The sequence below is a fragment of the Durio zibethinus genome, chromosome 11, assembly GCF_047325235.1.
Source record: "Durio zibethinus cultivar Kanyao isolate XHJ-2024 chromosome 11, ASM4732523v1, whole genome shotgun sequence".
NCBI lineage: Eukaryota > Viridiplantae > Streptophyta > Magnoliopsida > Malvales > Malvaceae > Durio > Durio zibethinus.
The window spans coordinates 4202989-4225428 of NC_143172.1; the positions used below are offsets into that span (position 1 = coordinate 4202989).

General features: G+C 33.5%; 2 protein-coding genes across 5 annotated transcripts; one reads left to right on the plus strand and one right to left on the minus strand.

The window, feature by feature from the left end:
• Nucleotides 1-1337: 1337 nt before the first annotated feature.
• Nucleotides 1338-4807, plus strand: LOC111290500 (short-chain dehydrogenase TIC 32, chloroplastic-like). 3 transcript variants are annotated; one of them, XM_022881833.2, is made up of 8 exons: nt 1338-1711; nt 2328-2559; nt 2788-2867; nt 3001-3154; nt 3288-3366; nt 3772-3856; nt 4311-4357; nt 4440-4807. In XM_022881833.2, the coding sequence occupies exons 1-8, from the start codon at nt 1606-1608 to the stop codon at nt 4602-4604; spliced, it is 948 nt and encodes a 315-aa protein (XP_022737568.2). In that variant the 5' UTR covers nt 1338-1605; the 3' UTR covers nt 4605-4807. The 3 variants fall into 3 exon arrangements, with proteins under 3 accessions (XP_022737568.2, XP_089623905.1, XP_089623906.1); XM_089767780.1 differs by lacking the exon at nt 1338-1711 and adding an exon at nt 2025-2046; XM_089767779.1 differs by lacking the exon at nt 4311-4357 and having other exon boundaries at nt 1358-1711.
• A 948-nt stretch (nt 4808-5755) lies between these two features.
• Nucleotides 5756-20000, minus strand: LOC111290499 (mitogen-activated protein kinase kinase kinase YODA-like). 2 transcript variants are annotated; one of them, XM_089767778.1, is made up of 13 exons: nt 19766-20000; nt 18036-18824; nt 17190-17930; nt 16694-16781; nt 16463-16525; nt 16131-16291; nt 15947-16022; nt 15623-15682; nt 15429-15536; nt 7538-7777; nt 7324-7415; nt 6354-6568; nt 5756-5890 (listed from the first exon to the last, which is right to left on the minus strand). In XM_089767778.1, the coding sequence occupies exons 2-13, from the start codon at nt 18587-18589 to the stop codon at nt 5886-5888; spliced, it is 2403 nt and encodes an 800-aa protein (XP_089623904.1). In that variant the 5' UTR covers nt 18590-18824; nt 19766-20000; the 3' UTR covers nt 5756-5885. The 2 variants fall into 2 exon arrangements, with proteins under 2 accessions (XP_089623904.1, XP_022737566.1); XM_022881831.2 differs by lacking the exon at nt 5756-5890 and having other exon boundaries at nt 5892-6568.
• Nucleotides 20001-22440: the final 2440 nt, after the last annotated feature.

Sequence of the window (22440 nt, forward strand, 5' to 3'; positions counted from 1 at the left end):
CATTAATATTAAGAAATTGAGTTATCATTTTTCTTCATCAATCATCAACATTGATGCTGCTTTTGTATATATGGGAAATACAGATGAGGACTTGGCGAAAAGGCTATGGCCTATGAGACATTACGTTGGGTTTTGACCAAAATCTAAGTTTCTATAAGCTTGGTCCATGAAATCCCATTTATCTTCCATATTATCTTAACTTTTTCAAATTTTTTGAGTGTAATTCTGAACATGTGAACCTAGTAAAAATTTGGGTGTGTCGCCTTCTTCTTAAGTGACCAAAATCCTTTCCCCCTTAAGAAGGATTAGTCTAAATGGTGTTTTATTATGGCTATGTAACCTAAACGATAGGGAGTATCTCTCTTTTGTGTCTATTAAAATTCAAAGTAGAAAATTGAAGCCGTTAAAAATGTTGCTCGAGGATAGTAGCATCTTTAAACCAAGACAGGACAAAAAAAAAAGGTAGTGTCTGTACAAACGAGGAGACACAGGCAAGGGTCACAATGAAAATATACTAGTATTTTTTTTTTTTTGGTTGAAAAAAATCCGAAGGTAGATGTATAGTTTTTTTATGTTATGACATGAGATCATGTATTCGATATAATTTTAATAAATAATTATCAATAAAACTCAAACTTAAAATTTTTCTACGAAAATAACAAATCCCTTCATTATAAGAACGAATTTTAATTGACTGAGCTAATAATTTGATGAAAATATACTAGTATTATTCTACTGCTACTGTTACTAATAGAGTTGGGTTAAAAGCCTAAACTAATCCTAAATTGAAAAGTGGACACAGGCCTTGTGGCAAGTCCAATTGCTGTAGGAGCTAAAAGATAGACAGAATCAACATCATTCTTAATTGACATGATATTACATAAATAGTTTAGATATTGAGGACGGTGCAATTGATATAGATTTTTTAGTTTTATATATTTTTATCATTAATTTTAATAAATTTAAAAGATAAAATTAAACTATTTTTTAATTTTTCTTCCATCCTTTAAATTTATTAAAATTAATTATTAAAAAAAATATAAAACTAAAAATTTTACACTATACAAATAAATACATCCTCTTGGATAATAGTTTAATACCTATTGAGTAAATAGTGTAATAAATTTGATAAATTATGTAAATTAAAAACTTACAAATTATTTTCCTATGTGAAATAATGTACATCTAAAGTCTAAACAACAGTGTAAATATACTTTAAGAAATGAACATCATTTTTTTATAGAAAAGAAATGAACATTATTGGATGTATACAAAATAGAGTATACAGGGACTAGGTCACATGCGTATATTAATTAGTGATAATTAACATTAATAATGTAGGAGTGATGGTTTAGTTGTAGATTAAGCCATCCATCCTATGACATGTCAGGATCTCATTTCTTCCCTACCGAGTAGAAATTGTTGAGGAACAGATGGTGTGGTCGATGACTTATTAGATTTGGCAAAGTTTTTATTTTTTGGGATTAAGGATTGGCAAAGTCTTGACCTTTGGCAAAAGCTGCTAGTCTGCTTCTCAAGTGAATCTGTTCCTTTGGCCTTTCGGGTAGTTTAAGTGTAACTGTAAACTACTCTACAGTAGAAAACATGTGGATTTTTGGGTGGAAAGGACCATCTGGGTTCTCTGCTTCTTCTACAGCAGAAGAGGTTACTCAAGGGATTGATGGAACTGGTCTCACTGCCATTGTTACAGGTTTTTTTTTTTTTTTTCCTCTTTTCTGTTACTTAGACTCCTTTTTTGATCTGGGTTTTTGTCTTGGTCTTTCGTTGTAGATGTCATTTTTTTAATCTAAACCTCTGTTTGGTTGGTTGGATAGTTTTGGGAAAGACTTTCTTTTTATAGAAATACCAACTAGGTGTATCATTTATGTTTAGATGTTAGAGCTTTCCCAATCACACTGATAGAAAGATGAGTTGATCATTTGGCAAGTAATGAAATTTATCTCTGTAGAATGGAAAAGAAGTGAACTTTTTTTTTTCTGATGATTTAGACCCCGGTTCTTAGGCTTTTCATAATTAGTGAACTTGGTAATGATCTTTTTGCAGGGAGATTGTGCATAATTTTTCTTGGTTGCAATTTCTGGGTTTTGGATATATACTGTTAAATTTACAATAGTTTATCAAATCTTTCTGGCATATGAAAGTTTTACTCTTGTTTATGCAAAAGAAGACCACTTCCCTGAAAGTAGAATGGGGAAGAAAAAGAAAAGAAAACCCCCAACTTCTTGCTTGAAAAGATGCGGTTAAATTGGTGCTATAATGTTTTTCTCTTAGTTATATATCCAAGTGCTCATATCAGTTCATTTCAGGAGCGTCAAGTGGTATTGGTGTAGAGACAACACGTGTTCTTGCATTACGTGGTGTCCATGTGGTTATGGCTGTAAGGAATGTGGATGCTGGTAGGAATGTTAAAGAATCAATACTTAAAGAAATACCTGGTGCTAGAATTGATGTGATGGAATTAGACCTGAGCTCACTGGCATCAGTAAGGAAATTTGCATCAGATTATGAGTCCTCAAGTCTTCCCCTAAATCTCCTCATGTAAGAACTATAAACTCCTGCAAATTCAATTATTTATGACCCTTTTCTTCTAATTTCTGCACTATGCGCATTAACGTGCAGTCATATGTGAATTGACTAATGTTCTTTTGAGCTTATGATTGTAGCTTTTGGTTCCCTTTTTGTCAATTGCTTCTTGGTTGTGCTTGGGCGTAAACTTAAATAAAACTTTTCATGAGAGGACTAATATTATCTTTCTTTGCTTGAAAGCAACAATGCAGGGATTATGGCAACTCCTTTCATGTTATCCCATGACAACATAGAACTGCAGTTTGCAACCAACCATATAGGTTAATATATTTCATACTATAACTTTATCTATAAATAGTGTGTTGATAAATTAATGTGATATACTTGAATTGAAAAATAGCTGTGATGTGTACCTGAATCTCAAATCTAATGAGATATGGGAACTATTTGCAGGTCATTTTCTTTTAACCAACCTTTTGTTGGAGACTATGAAAAATACAGCATGTAAAAGCAATAGAGAAGGGAGGATTGTTAATGTATCTTCAGAAGGTCACCGGTTTGCATATCGTGAGGGAATTCGTTTTGATAAAATCAATGATGAATCAGGGTAAAACTGATGAGAGGCTTTACCAATTTGCTCCCTTTTGGGGTGCAAAATCATGGATGAATAGTTTCTTTTTATCCAAGATATTTGCAATATGCTTGATCATTTCTTTCTCATTTAGCTTGCCAATTTACAGATACTACAGTATGTTTGCTTATGGACAATCGAAGCTTGCTAACATATTGCACGCTAAGGAGCTTGCTAAGCGCCTAAAGGTGCACAATATGGTCAATTTCTCTTTGATGTACAATCAATGCATTTCACAATTCTTGAACCTCATATCACTTAATGTATCATGCAGGTGATAACATGTTGACACTGGGAAAATTGTATGTCATTATGAATTTTCTTTATTAATAAATTGTTCTGACAAATTCTTTATGTTCAAGAGTAACCGATCTATTGGTCAACCACTAGTGCTTTTAGTAGAAGATTTTACTTTGTTTCAAATATCTTTCTCTGTACGTGTCTGAAATTGCATTTCTTAGTGCTATACGGTTCAAGTGGAGTTTATTATATCATTTTGAATTAATTACTTAAAGGTCAGCATCTCGTATGCTGTTAATGTGCAAAGTGGGATATAATCTTTGAATGTTTTTCTTTTTCCTTGATATAAACAGGAAGATGGAGTTGAGATAACAGCAAATTCACTTCATCCTGGATCAATTATGACCAATCTCCTGCGCCACCATAGTTTTATCAACGGTAATCCTTCGAATCATTTAAGATTCAGTTGATTTTTTGTGTTTTAAAGATAGTTTCGATTATTGGAAGTTTAAGCTAGCTAGATTACTTTTTGACTTCAATATGACCAGAAATCTCTTCTATTTAGGAACTGCTGATGCATTGGACCTTGGAAAGCCGTTAGCATTTATTAATATTATTGCATTTATTGATAAAGATAATTTTTTTCTTACTATATTACCAGCATAATCTCATGCAATTCAAAACAAGATGGGAAAGTATAATTTAGTAAGGACAAGGTTAGTTGCACTACATTTTACTGGACGGTGATGGTTATAATCTAGTAACAGGAAGTACACCTATGTAATGATGCTTCATTCCCCAGCCTGACTGAACCCTAATATCAAACTGCTTGAAGTCAACTTGTATCAACTTTGGCTTTTGATTACTGATCCAATATATTGCCTTGATGCAGCCATTGGCAATATGGTTGGCAAATATTTCCTGAAAAATATTCCACAGGTAGTTTTTTTAACAAATTGTGATAAAGATTCATTATGCACACGGCTCAGCTGGTTATTGGTTTCTTCTGATATGGTTGTAGGGAGCTGCTACTACATGCTACGTAGCATTACATCCACAAGTTAAAGGTGTTAGTGCAGAATATTTATCGGACAGCAACATAAGCAACCCAAGCTCTAATGCTAAAGATGCAGAGTTGGCCAAAAGGCTATGGAACTTCAGCTTGATCTTGACCAATCCCAAGTAGTTTCTTGAAAAGGCCTTTCCGAGAGGAGTTGCAGTCTTGCAGATTGCATTCTCTCTTGATCTATAAAGTCCAAATTGTATGACTAGACTTTGGTTAAATGTGTTCACAGTTTAATTTCTGTACTCTTAAACTGAAACAGTAAAAAACCACAATATTTTCGTATCATGCAAAGGGAATATAGATTATGGAATGATCTCATATTCTATGGAGAGGATTTGGATTAAATGTGGAGTATTTTCTTGATTGTAGGAGTTTCAACAACTAGTCCTTATTCTCTTGATTGACTGCATGAATTTGAAAACTAGTTGACAACGATCACCACCGTCATAGTATCTATGGTTCAGAGTCCTTTTTACTAGTTCGTTTGATGTGGTGGGGACTTTGATGTAGAAATGTTTGCATCAATAAGAATTGCCATAGATAATGCTGTGGCAACCTGTCAGCCTTCCCTTTTGTCTCTTGATCATCAGTTAACCATGCCAATCATGGGTCAATTACTAAAATTTGGTATTCAATTCAGCAAATAATCTGTTTGAATTTTGGACAAATTGACGCTCAAACAAATAATGAAGAAATCTAGGCAAGACTAGTGACCTTTCTGCATTGTTATGTTCTAAACATGTATAGCTCAATTCAAATGTTGGAAAGGAAATATAAGTGAAATTAGAATTTAACAATTTGCTTCCAGGGTAATATCGATACATCATACATCAATGTCAGCAGCCAAAATTAAGTTTCTGGCTGAGCTGCTACAGCTGATTCAAAAAAATTTACCAGAAACAGTCAGCAAATTTTCACGTCATCTTGACAAAGCCTAGATTTCGTTTTGGTCACCCACCTTCTGTACAAAAACTTTTTTAACCCCCAACCGCTGTCTTTCCACCTGTACAAATTGTGGAGGGAAAAAATTGGAAAAGAATAGTTCTTCTAACCATGTGTTTCTTAGGTGTAATGAAATGAAATGTACAGTTCTCTTTACACTAGCAGATGCGTTCATTGTCAGGAACTGCTTTAGTAAATCTCCAGAGGTGAGCTTGGTTTTGAACTTCTTTGCCTCCACATTGTGATATACTCTTAAGTGACACAGATTGCCTGCTATGATGGTGAAATATGTTCGAACAAGGTGAAGGGTCTTAGTCACCGACACCAACATGACAACATTATGTGTAGCTAACATCCAGTCTCTAAGAACCTCTTGCATGTTGATTGTTTGTTGCTCACTGTAAGAATTGAACAACCACGCAAAGGGCTCACTTCAACAACGTATCTCCTTTCTGCCATTCAAACTTCCAGAAACAAACATATATTATTTGCATGGAAATTGGAACCTGTAGCCTTAATTTTGAGGGAAAAAACAACACTAGAGCACCAAAAAGCATATAAAATGCATTGAAGCCCTCCCCTGAGTCCTGACAGAGGATTCTGGAGCAAACTAGATTCCTCCATTACGACCAAGCATTGATGAACTTGGGTTCAGGTCCAGTGATGGTTTAAATTTCACATGGTCCCTCAAGAGTTGCTGAGACACATGATCAGCCAAGACTGGCTGCCCATTATAGAGTTCCCTATGATCCCCACTGCCAGGCCTTCCATATTGTTTTCCAAAAGCACCACTATCTGATGAAATCATTTCTTGGAAAACATTAGAGGCTTGTGGAATCCCTCGAAACAGGTCAGGCTTGGCTTCTTGATAAGGCTTGCTAGGATTTCCATAAAAATTACTTTGGGACCTAGGAATAGTTCCAATACCTTCATGCAAGTAGGTCATTGACTGTTTTTGGGGATGAAATGGAATGGGGCCACTACCACCAGTAAGAGGAGTGGATGAACCAGAGGCAGTATGAGGGCTAGATATTAGAGTGGGGGACATCCTTCCACTCAAATGTTGTGGTGACCTTGGATGTAGGAGAGGACTGCCAATAGGAGAAACCGGGGATGACACGTTCCTAGGTGTATGAGCATCACTGCAATAGAGAAGAAATAAGTAAATAAAGAAAATCATAATAAGACCAAAAGATAATGATCATATCTAGATTGGAGAAGTGACGTCAAAATCTTTGTTGCAAACATATTTTCTACTTATAATCAGACCAAGTAAGACATCCAGCAGCTTTCAAGCTAGAGCTAACGGCTTTATTTCTCTTTAAATGAAATCATATAAGTGGATAGAATTCAATACTCCAGGAATATAGGGGGACAAAGGTATTAAGTGCAAAAGGATCTGGCAGAAAAAGCAACTTAGTTACATGTCAACATTCTATAATCATTCATGAAATCATAGTACAGCATCCGATGACAACACGCATTATAATGATAAAAAGTATCAAGTCAGAGTTAGATTAAAAGGAGTTGTAAATATTGACTGGATGCTGATCCATCAATGACTACTGTCATGTAATTTTATGTCACTGTCACAGAAGTGATAATCGAAAAAGCAGTTTTTTATGTTAATTCCCTTAAGAGGCCAACAACATTATTGTCCTCATTGTTCAAGCAGAGTGAGAAAATTTATAGTAGCATGTCAGCAGTTTTGCTAACCCTTTTAGAAGTTGTGCTATTTTAATCTGCAAAACTACCAAAAGCCCTCTATCTACTCGAGTTTGTATACAGCATACGCTCATTAACCACCATGAGGGCACATTTATGCATGCATGTCTAGGCTGCACATGTGCATCCATGTTAGAGAGAGAGAGAGAGAGAGAGAGAGAGAGAGAGAGACCTGGATCCTGATCCCATTTTTAAACCTCTACAAGGAAGGCTAGCTGTCCCTTCAGAGTCAGCGCACGAAACATTTCTAGTATTTCCAACTCCCTAATGAAATATTCAAAAGCAGAATGAAGCAGTCGGCAATACAGTATAAACCTGAACAGATACAGATGATCAACAAAATCAAATTATTAGACAGATCAAATACACAAAACTTATGCTAATACCAGTGTTCTCATGGCATTGGTAACTGCAGGTGATGGGTCTGATGCATCAGCACTAAAGATGGATCTTTCCAGCGGTGCCACATTTTTTACAAAAGGGTGCTCTAAAAGCTGAGCTGCCGTAGGGCGATGTGAAGGGTTTCTTTGCAAACACTGCCTCACAAAGTGCTTTCCCTCATCTGAAAGACTATCAGGAATTGCTGGAAGTTCTTTACTACTGCCAATCTTGAACAGAGCAGCAACCTTTGAAGTAGTATAAGAAAATGTATCAAATTCAAAATAAAGGTTAAGAAATTTTCATATTGGGCATGCAGCATTCTCCACTAGAATCGAATATCCACTACTATGATGCTCAGGAAAAGTACTTTGCTGTATTAGTGGTGACATTTATTGTAACATCCCAACCTAAATCACATGTGGGCTAGAGCACACATGGCCCATGGTACATTGGGGGCCCATTAACATTTTAATTTGAGTGAGCTAGGGCTTACATATAAGGTCATTGATCTTAAGAAAGCAATATGGTTTTGCCGACAAAAAAAAGGAAGAACTCTCCCTTGCTTTCTTGCTTGGGGTTTGAGATTTTGGGTGATTGAACTTGAGGTTAAATATCCAAGACCACAGTTCCATCTCTTTAAAGTAAGCAAAAACCCTTTATTTATTTGGAAGAATGTTTTATTTATTGTAAAATTTGAGATTAAAAGTTAAGAGGAATACTTAAAGATTCATGTAACTCTCACATAGTTCTTCATGACCTGTTGATGCTAGCCTATTTGATTGGGTTTTTATTATTTAATTAAGAGTTAGTTCTTCATGATTGGTTGATGCAAGCCTATTTGATTGGGGTTTTATTATTTAAGAGTTAACCACGATTATAGATTAGCTTTAAGGCTGGTAACCAAAAAACTCACTATTGTGGGCTAAAGGAAGGGATATATATGCTGTGCAACAAGTTTTCTATGACAGTGAGTTTGTATTAAATTTATGTATTGATAAATAGAACTTTATCATGAGCATTATATATCGTTGGAAAGCTTATTGAATCTACTTTCCAACAAGACAAACAAAAGTTGATTCCAAGTTTTTTATGAAGAGTTGTCAAGTTTTTATTTAAGGGGTTGTAAGCTGCTTGGCAGAAGCATCAGGGATAAATTACGAAAATTCTCTTAAATTTTATACAAGGAATTACGGTTTGAGCCATATATGCTTGGAAAACTTATTGAGTCTACTTTCCAATGAAATAAGAGGAACTGAATTATGAGTCTCCTATGCAAAAATATCTAATTTTCACCAGAAGGTATACATGCTGCCTGGCGGCAGCATATGATGCAAATTGAGAAAATTATTGCAATTAATCTACAAGGAATTAAGGTGTGGGCCATATATGGTTAGAAAGCTTATCAAGTCTAGTTTCTAACGCACCTAAAATATCTTAATTTTGAGTTTTATACGTGGAGATATGATCCTTTTAGTGAAAGGGGCGCAGGCAGTCAGCATTAGTTTTAAAGTTAACTATTGTATAATTTAATTGTTTTAGTGTAAATAGCCTCTAAAAGGGTTGATTGATTTTTTATATGTTGAAATGACCTTACATAGGCTGTTTATTATTTTGAGGGAACAAGTTAAGTGATGTAATCGAAAAGAGATAAGTAGAATCACATATACTTTGCTTGTATCCGAACCTATGTATATATTTATGTTTCTAAATGAGTGAAGGTTCTAGTTCTTTATTTTCTATATATGAAAATAGGGTCAAGCTTTTTTTATATATAAATGATGAATTATAATCTCATGAATGGATAGAAAACCATTGCTACAACAATGATTTTAAGAAATGATTATGATGAAATGTGAGCTTATCGATGAAATATGAAATGATTGATAAGACTTAAAAGAACGATTTATGAAAGCTACGAATTTACGCCCTTACGAAGTGGGATCATCAACACCAAAACTAGTTCTATAAACCTAGTTAACGGGTTATAGTAATTAACATAGCCATGATCTTACAGCCCTGCTAGTGGGTTATAATAGTTAGCATAAGGTCTTGACTAATAGGTTATAATAGTTAGCAATGATCATAAGAATAAAATTATCGATACGACTTTTGTTATGGGTGATGATAATGATCGTAGCTAATGATGACTAAATGAGTTATGGTAATGAATTTACGATTTTGAAGATTGATCCATGATTTGCATGAAACGGTATGTACTTGTCCATGATTTATGAATTATAATTAATGAGATGATATGTTTTGATATGATATCAATCTTTTAAATGATTTCTTAAATGTTTTGGAAGCATAATTTGAATGATCCATATGTATGTACGTAAGCGATGTTTGATCTGTAAGGCGTGTAAGCCTATACTTGCCAAACTATGGTTTGTTCATTCCCCTTTTACTTTCCCTTTACAAATGATTAAATTATAGGTTGCTTAATCTTGTGAGGAGCTAGAGGAATGAATTGAAAAGGGCATCTGGGCATTTGAGACATTATTTGGCGAATAAGATTTTATGAAATAATGTTTTTTTAGTTGTATTAGTTTACATTGAATTCTTAGAGATTTGCTATTTAGTTGGACTATAAATATAAAATTTACTTGAGGATATTATTTTATTTAAGAATTTTTTAGTTTTATTTAAGGTGTGAGCCATATATGGTTAGAAAGCTTATCAAGTCTAGTTTCCAACGCACTTAAAATATCTTAATTTTGAGTTTTATACATGGAGATATGGTCCTTTTAGTGAAAGGGACGCAGGCAGTCAGCATTAGTTTTAAAGTTAACTATTGTATAATTTAATTGTTTTAGTATAAATAGCCTCTAAAAGGGTTGATTGATTTTTTATATGTTGAAATGACCTTACATAGGCTGTTTATTATTTTGAGGGAACAAGTTAAGTGATGTAATCGAAAAGAGATAAGTAGAATCACATATACTTTGCTTGTATCCGAACCTATGTATATATTTATGTTTCTAAATGAGTGAAGGTTCTAGTTCTTTATTTTCTATATATGAAAATAGGGTCAAGCTTTTTTTATATATAAATGATGAATTATAATCTCATGAATGGATAGAAAACCATTGCTACAACAATGATTTTAAGAAATGATTATGATGAAATGTGAGCTTATCGATGAAATATGAAATGATTGATAAGACTTAAAAGAACGATTTATGAAAGCTACGAATTTACGCCCTTACGAAGTGGGATCATCAACACCAAAACTAGTTCTATAAACCTAGTTAACGGGTTATAGTAATTAGCATAGCCATGATCTTACAGCCCTGCTAGTGGGTTATAATAGTTAGCATAAGGTCTTGACTAATAGGTTATAATAGTTAGCAATGATCATAAGAATAAAATTATCGATACGACTTTTGTTATGGGTGATGATAATGATCGTAGCTAATGATGACTAAATGAGTTATGGTAATGAATTTACGATTTTGAAGATTGATCCATGATTTGCATGAAACGGTATGTACTTGTCCATGATTTATGAATTATAATTAATGAGATGATATGTTTTGATATGATATCAATCTTTTAAATGATTTCTTAAATGTTTTGGAAGCATAATTTGAATGATCCATATGTATGTACGTAAGCGATGTTTGATCTGTAAGGCGTGTAAGCCTATACTTGCCAAACTATGGTTTGTTCATTCCCCTTTTACTTTCCCTTTACAAATGATTAAATTATAGGTTGCTTAATCTTGTGAGGAGCTAGAGGAATGAATTGAAAAGGGCATCTGGGCATTTGAGACATTATTTGGCGAATAAGATTTTATGAAATAATGTTTTTTTAGTTGTATTAGTTTACATTGAATTCTTAGAGATTTGCTATTTAGTTGGACTATAAATATAAAATTTACTTGAGGATATTATTTTATTTAAGAATTTTTTAGTTTTATTTAAGGTGTGAGCCATATATGGTTAGAAAGCTTATCAAGTCTAGTTTCCAACGCACTTAAAATATCTTAATTTTGAGTTTTATACATGGAGATATGGTCCTTTTAGTGAAAGGGACGCAGGCAGTCAGCATTAGTTTTAAAGTTAACTATTGTATAATTTAATTGTTTTAGTATAAATAGCCTCTAAAAGGGTTGATTGATTTTTTATATGTTGAAATGACCTTACATAGGCTGTTTATTATTTTGAGGGAACAAGTTAAGTGATGTAATCGAAAAGAGATAAGTAGAATCACATATACTTTGCTTGTATCCGAACCTATGTATATATTTATGTTTCTAAATGAGTGAAGGTTCTAGTTCTTTATTTTCTATATATGAAAATAGGGTCAAGCTTTTTTTATATATAAATGATGAATTATAATCTCATGAATGGATAGAAAACCATTGCTACAACAATGATTTTAAGAAATGATTATGATGAAATGTGAGCTTATCGATGAAATATGAAATGATTGATAAGACTTAAAAGAACGATTTATGAAAGCTACGAATTTACGCCCTTACGAAGTGGGATCATCAACACCAAAACTAGTTCTATAAACCTAGTTAACGGGTTATAGTAATTAACATAGCCATGATCTTACAGCCCTACTAGTGGGTTATAATAGTTAGCATAAGGTCTTGACTAATAGGTTATAATAGTTAGCAATGATCATAAGAATAAAATTATCGATACGACTTTTGTTATGGGTGATGATAATGATCGTAGCTAATGATGACTAAATGAGTTATGGTAATGAATTTACGATTTTGAAGATTGATCCATGATTTGCATGAAACGGTATGTACTTGTCCATGATTTATGAATTATAATTAATGAGATGATATGTTTTGATATGATATCAATCTTTTAAATGATTTCTTAAATGTTTTGGAAGCATAATTTGAATGATCCATATGTATGTACGTAAGCGATGTTTGATCTGTAAGGCGTGTAAGCCTATACTTGCCAAACTATGGTTTGTTCATTCCCCTTTTACTTTCCCTTTACAAATGATTAAATTATAGGTTGCTTAATCTTGTGAGGAGCTAGAGGAATGAATTGAAAAGGGCATCTGGGCATTTGAGACATTATTTGGCGAATAAGATTTTATGAAATAATGTTTTTTTAGTTGTATTAGTTTACATTGAATTCTTAGAGATTTGCTATTTAGTTGGACTATAAATATAAAATTTACTTGAGGATATTATTTTATTTAAGAATTTTTTAGTTTTATTTAAGGTGTGAGCCATATATGGTTAGAAAGCTTATCAAGTCTAGTTTCCAACGCACTTAAAATATCTTAATTTTGAGTTTTATACATGGAGATATGGTCCTTTTAGTGAAAGGGACGCAGGCAGTCAGCATTAGTTTTAAAGTTAACTATTGTATAATTTAATTGTTTTAGTATAAATAGCCTCTAAAAGGGTTGATTGATTTTTTATATGTTGAAATGACCTTACATAGGCTGTTTATTATTTTGAGGGAACAAGTTAAGTGATGTAATCGAAAAGAGATAAGTAGAATCACATATACTTTGCTTGTATCCGAACCTATGTATATATTTATGTTTCTAAATGAGTGAAGGTTCTAGTTCTTTATTTTCTATATATGAAAATAGGGTCAAGCTTTTTTTATATATAAATGATGAATTATAATCTCATGAATGGATAGAAAACCATTGCTACAACAATGATTTTAAGAAATGATTATGATGAAATGTGAGCTTATCGATGAAATATGAAATGATTGATAAGACTTAAAAGAACGATTTATGAAAGCTACGAATTTACGCCCTTACGAAGTGGGATCATCAACACCAAAACTAGTTCTATAAACCTAGTTAACGGGTTATAGTAATTAACATAGCCATGATCTTACAGCCCTGCTAGTGGGTTATAATAGTTAGCATAAGGTCTTGACTAATAGGTTATAATAGTTAGCAATGATCATAAGAATAAAATTATCGATACGACTTTTGTTATGGGTGATGATAATGATCGTAGCTAATGATGACTAAATGAGTTATGGTAATGAATTTACGATTTTGAAGATTGATCCATGATTTGCATGAAACGGTATGTACTTGTCCATGATTTATGAATTATAATTAATGAGATGATATGTTTTGATATGATATCAATCTTTTAAATGATTTCTTAAATGTTTTGGAAGCATAATTTGAATGATCCATATGTATGTACGTAAGCGATGTTTGATCTGTAAGGCGTGTAAGCCTATACTTGCCAAACTATGGTTTGTTCATTCCCCTTTTACTTTCCCTTTACAAATGATTAAATTATAGGTTGCTTAATCTTGTGAGGAGCTAGAGGAATGAATTGAAAAGGGCATCTGGGCATTTGAGACATTATTTGGCGAATAAGATTTTATGAAATAATGTTTTTTTAGTTGTATTAGTTTACATTGAATTCTTAGAGATTTGCTATTTAGTTGGACTATAAATATAAAATTTACTTGAGGATATTATTTTATTTAAGAATTTTTTAGTTTTATTTAAGGTGTGAGCCATATATGGTTAGAAAGCTTATCAAGTCTAGTTTCCAACGCACTTAAAATATCTTAATTTTGAGTTTTATACATGGAGATATGGTCCTTTTAGTGAAAGGGACGCAGGCAGTCAGCATTAGTTTTAAAGTTAACTATTGTATAATTTAATTGTTTTAGTATAAATAGCCTCTAAAAGGGTTGATTGATTTTTTATATGTTGAAATGACCTTACATAGGCTGTTTATTATTTTGAGGGAACAAGTTAAGTGATGTAATCGAAAAGAGATAAGTAGAATCACATATACTTTGCTTGTATCCGAACCTATGTATATATTTATGTTTCTAAATGAGTGAAGGTTCTAGTTCTTTATTTTCTATATATGAAAATAGGGTCAAGCTTTTTTTATATATAAATGATGAATTATAATCTCATGAATGGATAGAAAACCATTGCTACAACAATGATTTTAAGAAATGATTATGATGAAATGTGAGCTTATCGATGAAATATGAAATGATTGATAAGACTTAAAAGAACGATTTATGAAAGCTACGAATTTACGCCCTTACGAAGTGGGATCATCAACACCAAAACTAGCTCTATAAACCTAGTTAACGGGTTATAGTAGTTAACATAGCCATGATCTTACAGCCCTGCTAGTGGGTTATAATAGTTAGCATAAGGTCTTGACTAATAGGTTATAATAGTTAGCAATGATCATAAGAAAAAAATTATCGATACGACTTTTGTTATGGGTGATGATAATGATCGTAGCTAATGATGACTAAATGAGTTATGGTAATGAATTTACGATTTTGAAGATTGATCCATGATTTGCATGAAACGGTATGTACTTGTCCATGATTTATGAATTATAATTAATGAGATGATATGTTTTGATATGATATCAATCTTTTAAATGATTTCTTAAATGTTTTGGAAGCATAATTTGAATGATCCATATGTATGTACGTAAGCGATGTTTGATCTGTAAGGCGTGTAAGCCTATACTTGCCAAACTATGGTTTGTTCATTCCCCTTTTACTTTCCCTTTACAAATGATTAAATTATAGGTTGCTTAATCTTGTGAGGAGCTAGAAGAATGAATTGACAAGGGCATCTGGGCATTTGTGACATTATTTGGCGAATAAGATTTTATGAAATAATGTTTTTTTAGTTGTATTAGTTTACATTGAATTCTTAGAGATTTGCTATTTAGTTGGACTATAAATATAAAATTTACTTGAGGATATTATTTTATTTAAGAATTTTTCAATGATTATGGAAGAAGGTTTCATATTGCTTTGGGGTTTTATTTCAAGGAAATTTGGCTGTGTCATGTCTAGGTCTTGGGACTTGACATTTATTCTCTACAATATCTGCCAAAATCAAAATTTCATGCATCTATATAAAAAATTTACTTACCCCTTCATACTGGCTCCAAGGTGGCTTTGTGGTTGCCATCTCCAAAACTGTGCACCCAAGGCTCCATATATCAACAGCAAGGTTACATCCATTTGAATATTTTATAACCTGAATGAAAAATCGAATTAGACAATATTACCAAAAAGCATCATAGAAACGATGACCTTGGAATATAAAAATAAAACCAGGCTGACCTCAGGTGCCATCCAATAGGGGCTTCCCCTGAATGATAATGGACAAGATGAGCCAGTAATCTGCAAATTATTTCAGATAACCTATATTAGAATCTAGAGACATGCAATATATGCATAAAGTATTCTTACTAAGCAAATTACAGGGATTACTTTTTCTTACTAGGATGTACTGAAGAAAATACAACTCAGGAATTTAAATTACTTATCTTATGATAATATCGTATGTCAGGATCTAGTTCAGATAACCACAGCAACATAAGCATGATTTATTTTGGTTTTTTAGGTAAAACCATTAACTATGAAATTATAGATAACTGCTCTTACGTGCTTTGCCATCCCAAAATCAGCCAATTTCACACGGCTATTGGGGTCAACCAGTATGTTTGCTCCTTTTATGTCTCTGAAAAATTTGCACATCAAAACAAATGATTTTCCAGCTTGATTGACATAATGAGAGACTGATATTCCCAAAGTGAAAAACCCAAGTAAGGCCAGAAAGTAAACTCACCTATGAACAGTATTTGTAGCATGCAAGTAAGCCAACCCAGACAAAATTTGTTGAGTATAATTCCGAATGGCACTTTCACCAAACTGACCATACTCTTGAAGCAGTTTATAGATGGAGCCACCAGAAACATACTCCAAGTATATGTAAAGTTTGTCATCTACCTGTTGATGACATAAAAAAGGCAAACAAACAGAATAAAAATAATGCATCAACTGATCCTGTTGATCTATTTATATGTGATGTGAAGAGAAGTATGATGACAGACAATCAGAGAACAATTACAGGAATGACAAATTTACAAGGTCTTAAAAGAAAAAGAACAAAAAACTCACAGTTTCAGATCCATAATATTGCACTATATTTGGATGTCGTAAGCGACTTAGCATCATTATTTCCTGCCAAAACACCATCCATGAATAAAGGTTACCTAAAATTATTAACACCAAAAGAAAAATCAACACTCAAATGAACATCAGGGAAAACATGATTTCTGTTCTTAAAGCCACAAAATTTCCAGCAAATCCATTTTAATAATAATACAAAACTAAAAGAAAAAGACTTACTTGTCCCAACTGCTGTGCACTTTCCTTTGATTTGGAGTCATCTGAAAACAATGTTACTTCCTTCATTGCGCACATCTCCCCACTTTCACTAAAGCAAGAGACAAAAGAAGGAAGAAAAGGAGAGAGAAAACAAATCAACAATTGAAATAGTAAGGAAATTGCAATAAAAAAAAGGATCATGCAATTTGAGGGGGAAACAAGGAAATCAACAATGTTGAACAAGGAATGCGCACATTCAAATTTGATGATAAAGTTAACAAGGACTAATCCAACCTCAAACACATTGTGATTTGATGATAAAGTTAAACAAGGATTAATCCCAACCCAGACACATTATGATTTGAAAAATAGCTTGGGTTCAATCTCACATATTGCTCTATAAAGATAAAGTTTTGGCTATGAAAACAAATAATGTCACAAATGCAGCAATAAAAAATGAACAGAAAGATCTTTATATGAAGCAGATAAATAGTGGAGCATAACTCATTTGACAAACCTGTTAAAACCAAGATACACGTGTCCAAATGTGCCCCTCCCCAGCAATTGTCCTTTCTTCCAGCGGGAGCCAGGGCTTGTTGGGTTTTCTGCCCTACCAGGACTTCGTAGCAGTGATGGAGATGTTGCTGCTGAATATGCAGGGGAAAAGGGGCAAGTTTTAGATATTGTTATTGGGGGAAGAGGCAACCTGTGGCTTTGCTGTTTCCCATCATCGTGTCGGCTTGTAGGTGACTCAGTGGCAGCCCCTGCAGCACGTGGATGCAAAGGGGTGACAGCACCACTGTGTATTCTGGAGCTGGGACCAGGGCTTGTCATTCTAGGACTAGGTATTGGAGAACATTCAGGGCTACACCTGCTTTGTGGCCAAAATAACTGTCCTGACATATCTCCACCAACAGAATTATGTCCAGAATTATGGCCTGAACCTGGACTAGAGCAGTGTCCAGATCCCAGGAAAACTATGTCAGAGAAAGGCTTTCCTGTACACGGACCGGAGTTCCAAAGTTGCTCAATACCAAATGCTCTCATTGGACTTCTAGAAGGGCTGGACATTGAGCTCTCTGCAGCACTAGAGAAAGCACTACGTTGAGGAATCTGTAAATTCTGCACATGATTGCTCAATGGTCCTCGCTTAGGTGATGTTGATAGGTACTGATTATTCAAAGACATATTAGCTGGCTTCAGTATCTCTTTTGGGTCCTTCTGATTGATAACAAGTAACTGACCCTTGTGTTTTATGCTTCATAAAAATTAAAAATGATAATCAATCAGTGATGACATACAAGTAGTGAAGAGGGGCAGTTCAGAAACACTATAAGTTTAAATGATGTTAGTTAAAACTCACCCAGAAGGACTGTTTGCAGCAGTCCTCTGTCTATTTTCATAATCAGAAGTCAGGGGGCTAAGTAGACGAGAATCAGATGGGTCATCACTATCAATGGAGCTATTGCTAGAAATAGAAGCAGTAGCAATATCTCCCTCGGCATCTACAGGATCCAGTTTGTTAGAGACTTGTCCAGGTTTTGGCAACGGTAAAAGCGGTGGTGGCCTTGAACCTCTGTCAAATCCTGGTCTTTTTGATGCATTAATTCCAGAATTAGTACGTACAATACTAGCATGGTGCATCCCAGGAAGTGGAGGTGGTTGGGCATTACGCCCTTCTGCAAAACTTTGACAGTGTGATACTTGCGAGGGTGATGGTGATCTTGACGGGACCTGAGACAGAGATCCCCTATCTGAAACAGTATCATTATGGTGTCTTCGAGAACCCTCTGATCTGCTAGTGGATTTGTCATCAGATGTGATCTTAAGCTTGCGATTTATAGCATCAATGAACCTCTCCTTGCTTGCTTTCCTTTTGTCTTCTTTGGATGAAGACTTTCCCCACCATGTAGGCATATTTGTGTAATATAGGTTAAATTCGGAGTACAAGATCCCCTTCTTAATTACAGTTGATACTTACTTCAACATCCATGATTATACTTGCTGCTAACATGCAGGTTAAGCTTGAACCAGGTCCGATGGCCTTTTTCCTTGACATAATTACATTAAAAGCACAAAGAAATGGACATAACTCAGGGCATGCCAATAAAAGCATGTTGCATTCTTTAAAGATACATTAGCCTGTAAGAACCTGTATAAAAGCTTCATCATGAGCCTCTAGCAAAGGATATAGCAAAAGGAAAAACATAAATAAGAATTATACTAAATATACAGGTTGGGAGATAAATGATAACATGCAAATGGAAAAGCAGAAAGGACCCTTCATAAGCACACAGACAGCATAAGTTCAGAATCTGGTAAGACTGCAAAAATCATGTTAAAAACTTTTCGGCATTAACTTCCTCTTTAAAAAGCAGACATACAAGATGCATTAACTTCAAATTTCACATCTAAAAGTCATAACTTTGAATTTATCTAACTAATCATTGGTGCACATCCAGAAGATGCATCCTAGCTTGACCATTTAGTCCAAAACTACTTCTAATTAATCTATAGGGCATTCCAGCTCAATTTTACAGCAAAAAGTAGAGCAGCTATCGAATATGTGCACAAAAAAAGGGGCCCTTGCCATTCAATTTATTACTATCAAAACAGATCCTAGATATTGGTACCCAGTTTTCTACATAAAGTGACATATAAACTCAATCTCAAGAACCCAAAACTCAGTTTTTTAACCAGGATCTAAAAATTAAATCATTTCATATATCCAACAAAGAAAAAAAAAACATCACTTTACAATAATTAACAAAAAATAAGAACTCAAAATCTGACAAGTTACACAGCAAAACAACTCAAATCAAAAACCCATCTCCAAATTCAACACAATCTAAGGACCCATAAGTTAATGAAAAGAATTCAACCACAATGAAGAAAGACACGCTCAAATTAAACTCTAAAAGTAGAGTAGCCCACACTTCACTTAACTCAAAACTTGAACATAATAAACAAATCAAATGTTGAAAACCCTTAAACGTCATCAAATTAATCCAAAATTTTCAGCCCAAAACACCCAAAAAAAAAAAAAAGACTTTAAACCAAAAATAAAAGCAAAACACCCAAATCATTACTTACAGTGAAGTGCAAGACTGCAAGCATATCCCCGTCTAAAAGAAGTTTTAAGTTTCCAGAGAGACCGCAAAGAGAAAACTCAAAAGGCTCTGAAATGAATGAAAGAGAGAGAAAGGAAGAAAATTAAATTAAAAAGCTCTTTAGAGAGAGTAAATGAGAGCAAGCTCCTTAGAGAGAGAAAGGGAGAGCGATTTTATTTTATTTTATTTTTTTCTTTTAGTTTTAGTGAGCGAAATAATAGAGTGCCGTCTTTCCGCGTTTAATTTGTGTCATAAGAACCGAAAAAAATAAATTATTTGAAAATTTTGGGAAACACTCTCGTGAAAAAGCTGCTGTTCGATTCCACGTTGTGACATGAGATCAGGACCGTCCGATTTGACTTCGATGACGCATCGTTATTGATTTTCAGTCAAGTTCGTTATAGAAAAGTGGAGTGTTTTGTGGTTATCGTGCTAACAGATGCGTTGGATTGGTTACCCCCCCCCCCATCCTCTTTCTCAATTATTTTTAACGGCAACTTAAAATATATTCCCATTATCATTTAACCCAAATGCTTTTACGCGGAGGTTTGTTGGTTTTTAATTGAAGATACCTTGCTTTGGATTATTTGGAATTGGTACCTTAATTTCTTTTGTTTTCATCTTTGTCCTTCCTCATCTAACGTATCTTACGTATAAGGGTTTTTTTAAAACATAAAATCTTAATTTTTTAAGTAAAAAAGTTATTTAAATTACAATATAAATTGTAAAAAATTATTAAAATTTATATTATTATTTACATGCATTATTTTGTTTCTTTTATTTAACTTTCAAATTATTTAACTCAACTTTACTAACAAATAATTTGTTCAATTTGTTAAGATTTATTTTTTTTTATGAAAAAATTTTCGATTTAAGTTTTGTCGATAATCACTTATTGAGATCATATCGAATGCATAATCTATAATCACTTATTTTAAATTATCAAGTACGATATATTTTATTTTAATTTAAAAAACTTAATAACTTATTTACTTTAAATTTTTTTTACAAAAAAAAATTATTTAATACAATTTCAATGTACAATTATAAATATTGGTAGATTAAGATCAATTAAAGTCAAGTCAAATTAAATTCAACAGGTTTGAAAAGAATTTATGCTTGAACTTGAGGCATGAAAGTTTTCTAATTTTTTGACCATTGAAATAAGATCTTGTTGACAACTTCTGGGTTACTTTCACATATACAGTATTACGCACAATGTGTTATTTTAGTCTCCTTCGGGGTTTTACTTTATATTTTATAGTATATATTTTTCAAGCATTGTTGACGTGGTCAACAATTTCTATCATACAAACGAGAGGTTCTTGAATTTGTTTACAAAATTCCAACATCTTTTACTCTTATGTCAAGCCATCGAAAGTGAATTAAGGTCGTCCACCGGTTTCTTTTGAAAAGGATATCAAATATTCTGTTTGATCCCTCAAAAGAATCTTTGAAACAAATAATTTTTTTTTTTTTTTTGGTCATGGTTTTCTAAAACGACTTTGAACCTAACAGTCAAATGTAAATAAGAACTTAAGAAGTGTCGGGAGACATGGGAAGAATTTCATGCTTGGACTTTTTGTCATTTCGTTATTGCTTTAGTCTTTTCTACGTCTATTAGCAGACAAGCCACGAAAGGGTAGGGTTGGCCTTGGCTTGTGAGGCAGAAACCCAAAGGAACGATGCCTAGATTTTTCAATTGAGGTTCGAAAGTCAATTAAAACTTGGTATTTTCTTTTTGCTGGATGCACCTGCAATTTGAAGCTCTTTGATATGGGCTGCCTTAGTCATACCTTATTCAGCAAAATGGGCATTTCCCACGGGAGGATAGCTTCATTATTAGTAGGAAAAACTCTTGATCCTTCCCATGCAATCTCTGTTGCATATATAGCTTGGTAAACTACTAAATAATGATGATGGCTAGTAACCAATTTGATCCTTGTCACCAAATGAAAGCCATTCATTTCCTGATTTTGATCCTATATTAAGCACAGAAAAAAACTGAATACTGATAGTTTCAAAGTTGGGATACCAGATACAGGAATGTTATAAGGGAAACATTATACTTATGAAGTTAAAGATAATGATTCCAGAATTGGAAATTTAGGGACTGATTTGAAATTATTGGATCGACATTTAGGCTAAAGGAGCTCATCTACTTATGCGATTCTGAGGAGTCTTCCTAACAGTAAACAAAGATTTCTCCGGGGAGGGTAATTACACCAAATAGACTGTCAGGTTGGCCACAGATTAGCTAGTGAACTTTTTACTGGTTCGAGTCAAGTCTTGGGGAGAATGTATCTAAATTCTTGAATGCTTCATTAGGATTTTTGGTGGCAAATATAATATCACCACACATCAACTTTACTCCTGATTTGGAACAGAAGAGATCAACTGTGCCTACTTGGAAAGATTTGGGATATGGAACCTGAAGCTTAGCTCAATTGATTCGTGCAATCATGTCTTTAAGAAATAGCATCCAGCAGGTCCGGAGTTAAAATTTCAACACCTACAATTCTTTTCTCTAGACCATGTTATGGCCTTCTTTATAGAAAAAAGAAAGATTTGGGATGTCAATTAGTTCATTCTGCAAAGTCAAATAAAGGAAGAGCTTACTAAGAAGTTGACTTGCTGGTGTTAAACAGGAGTTCATAT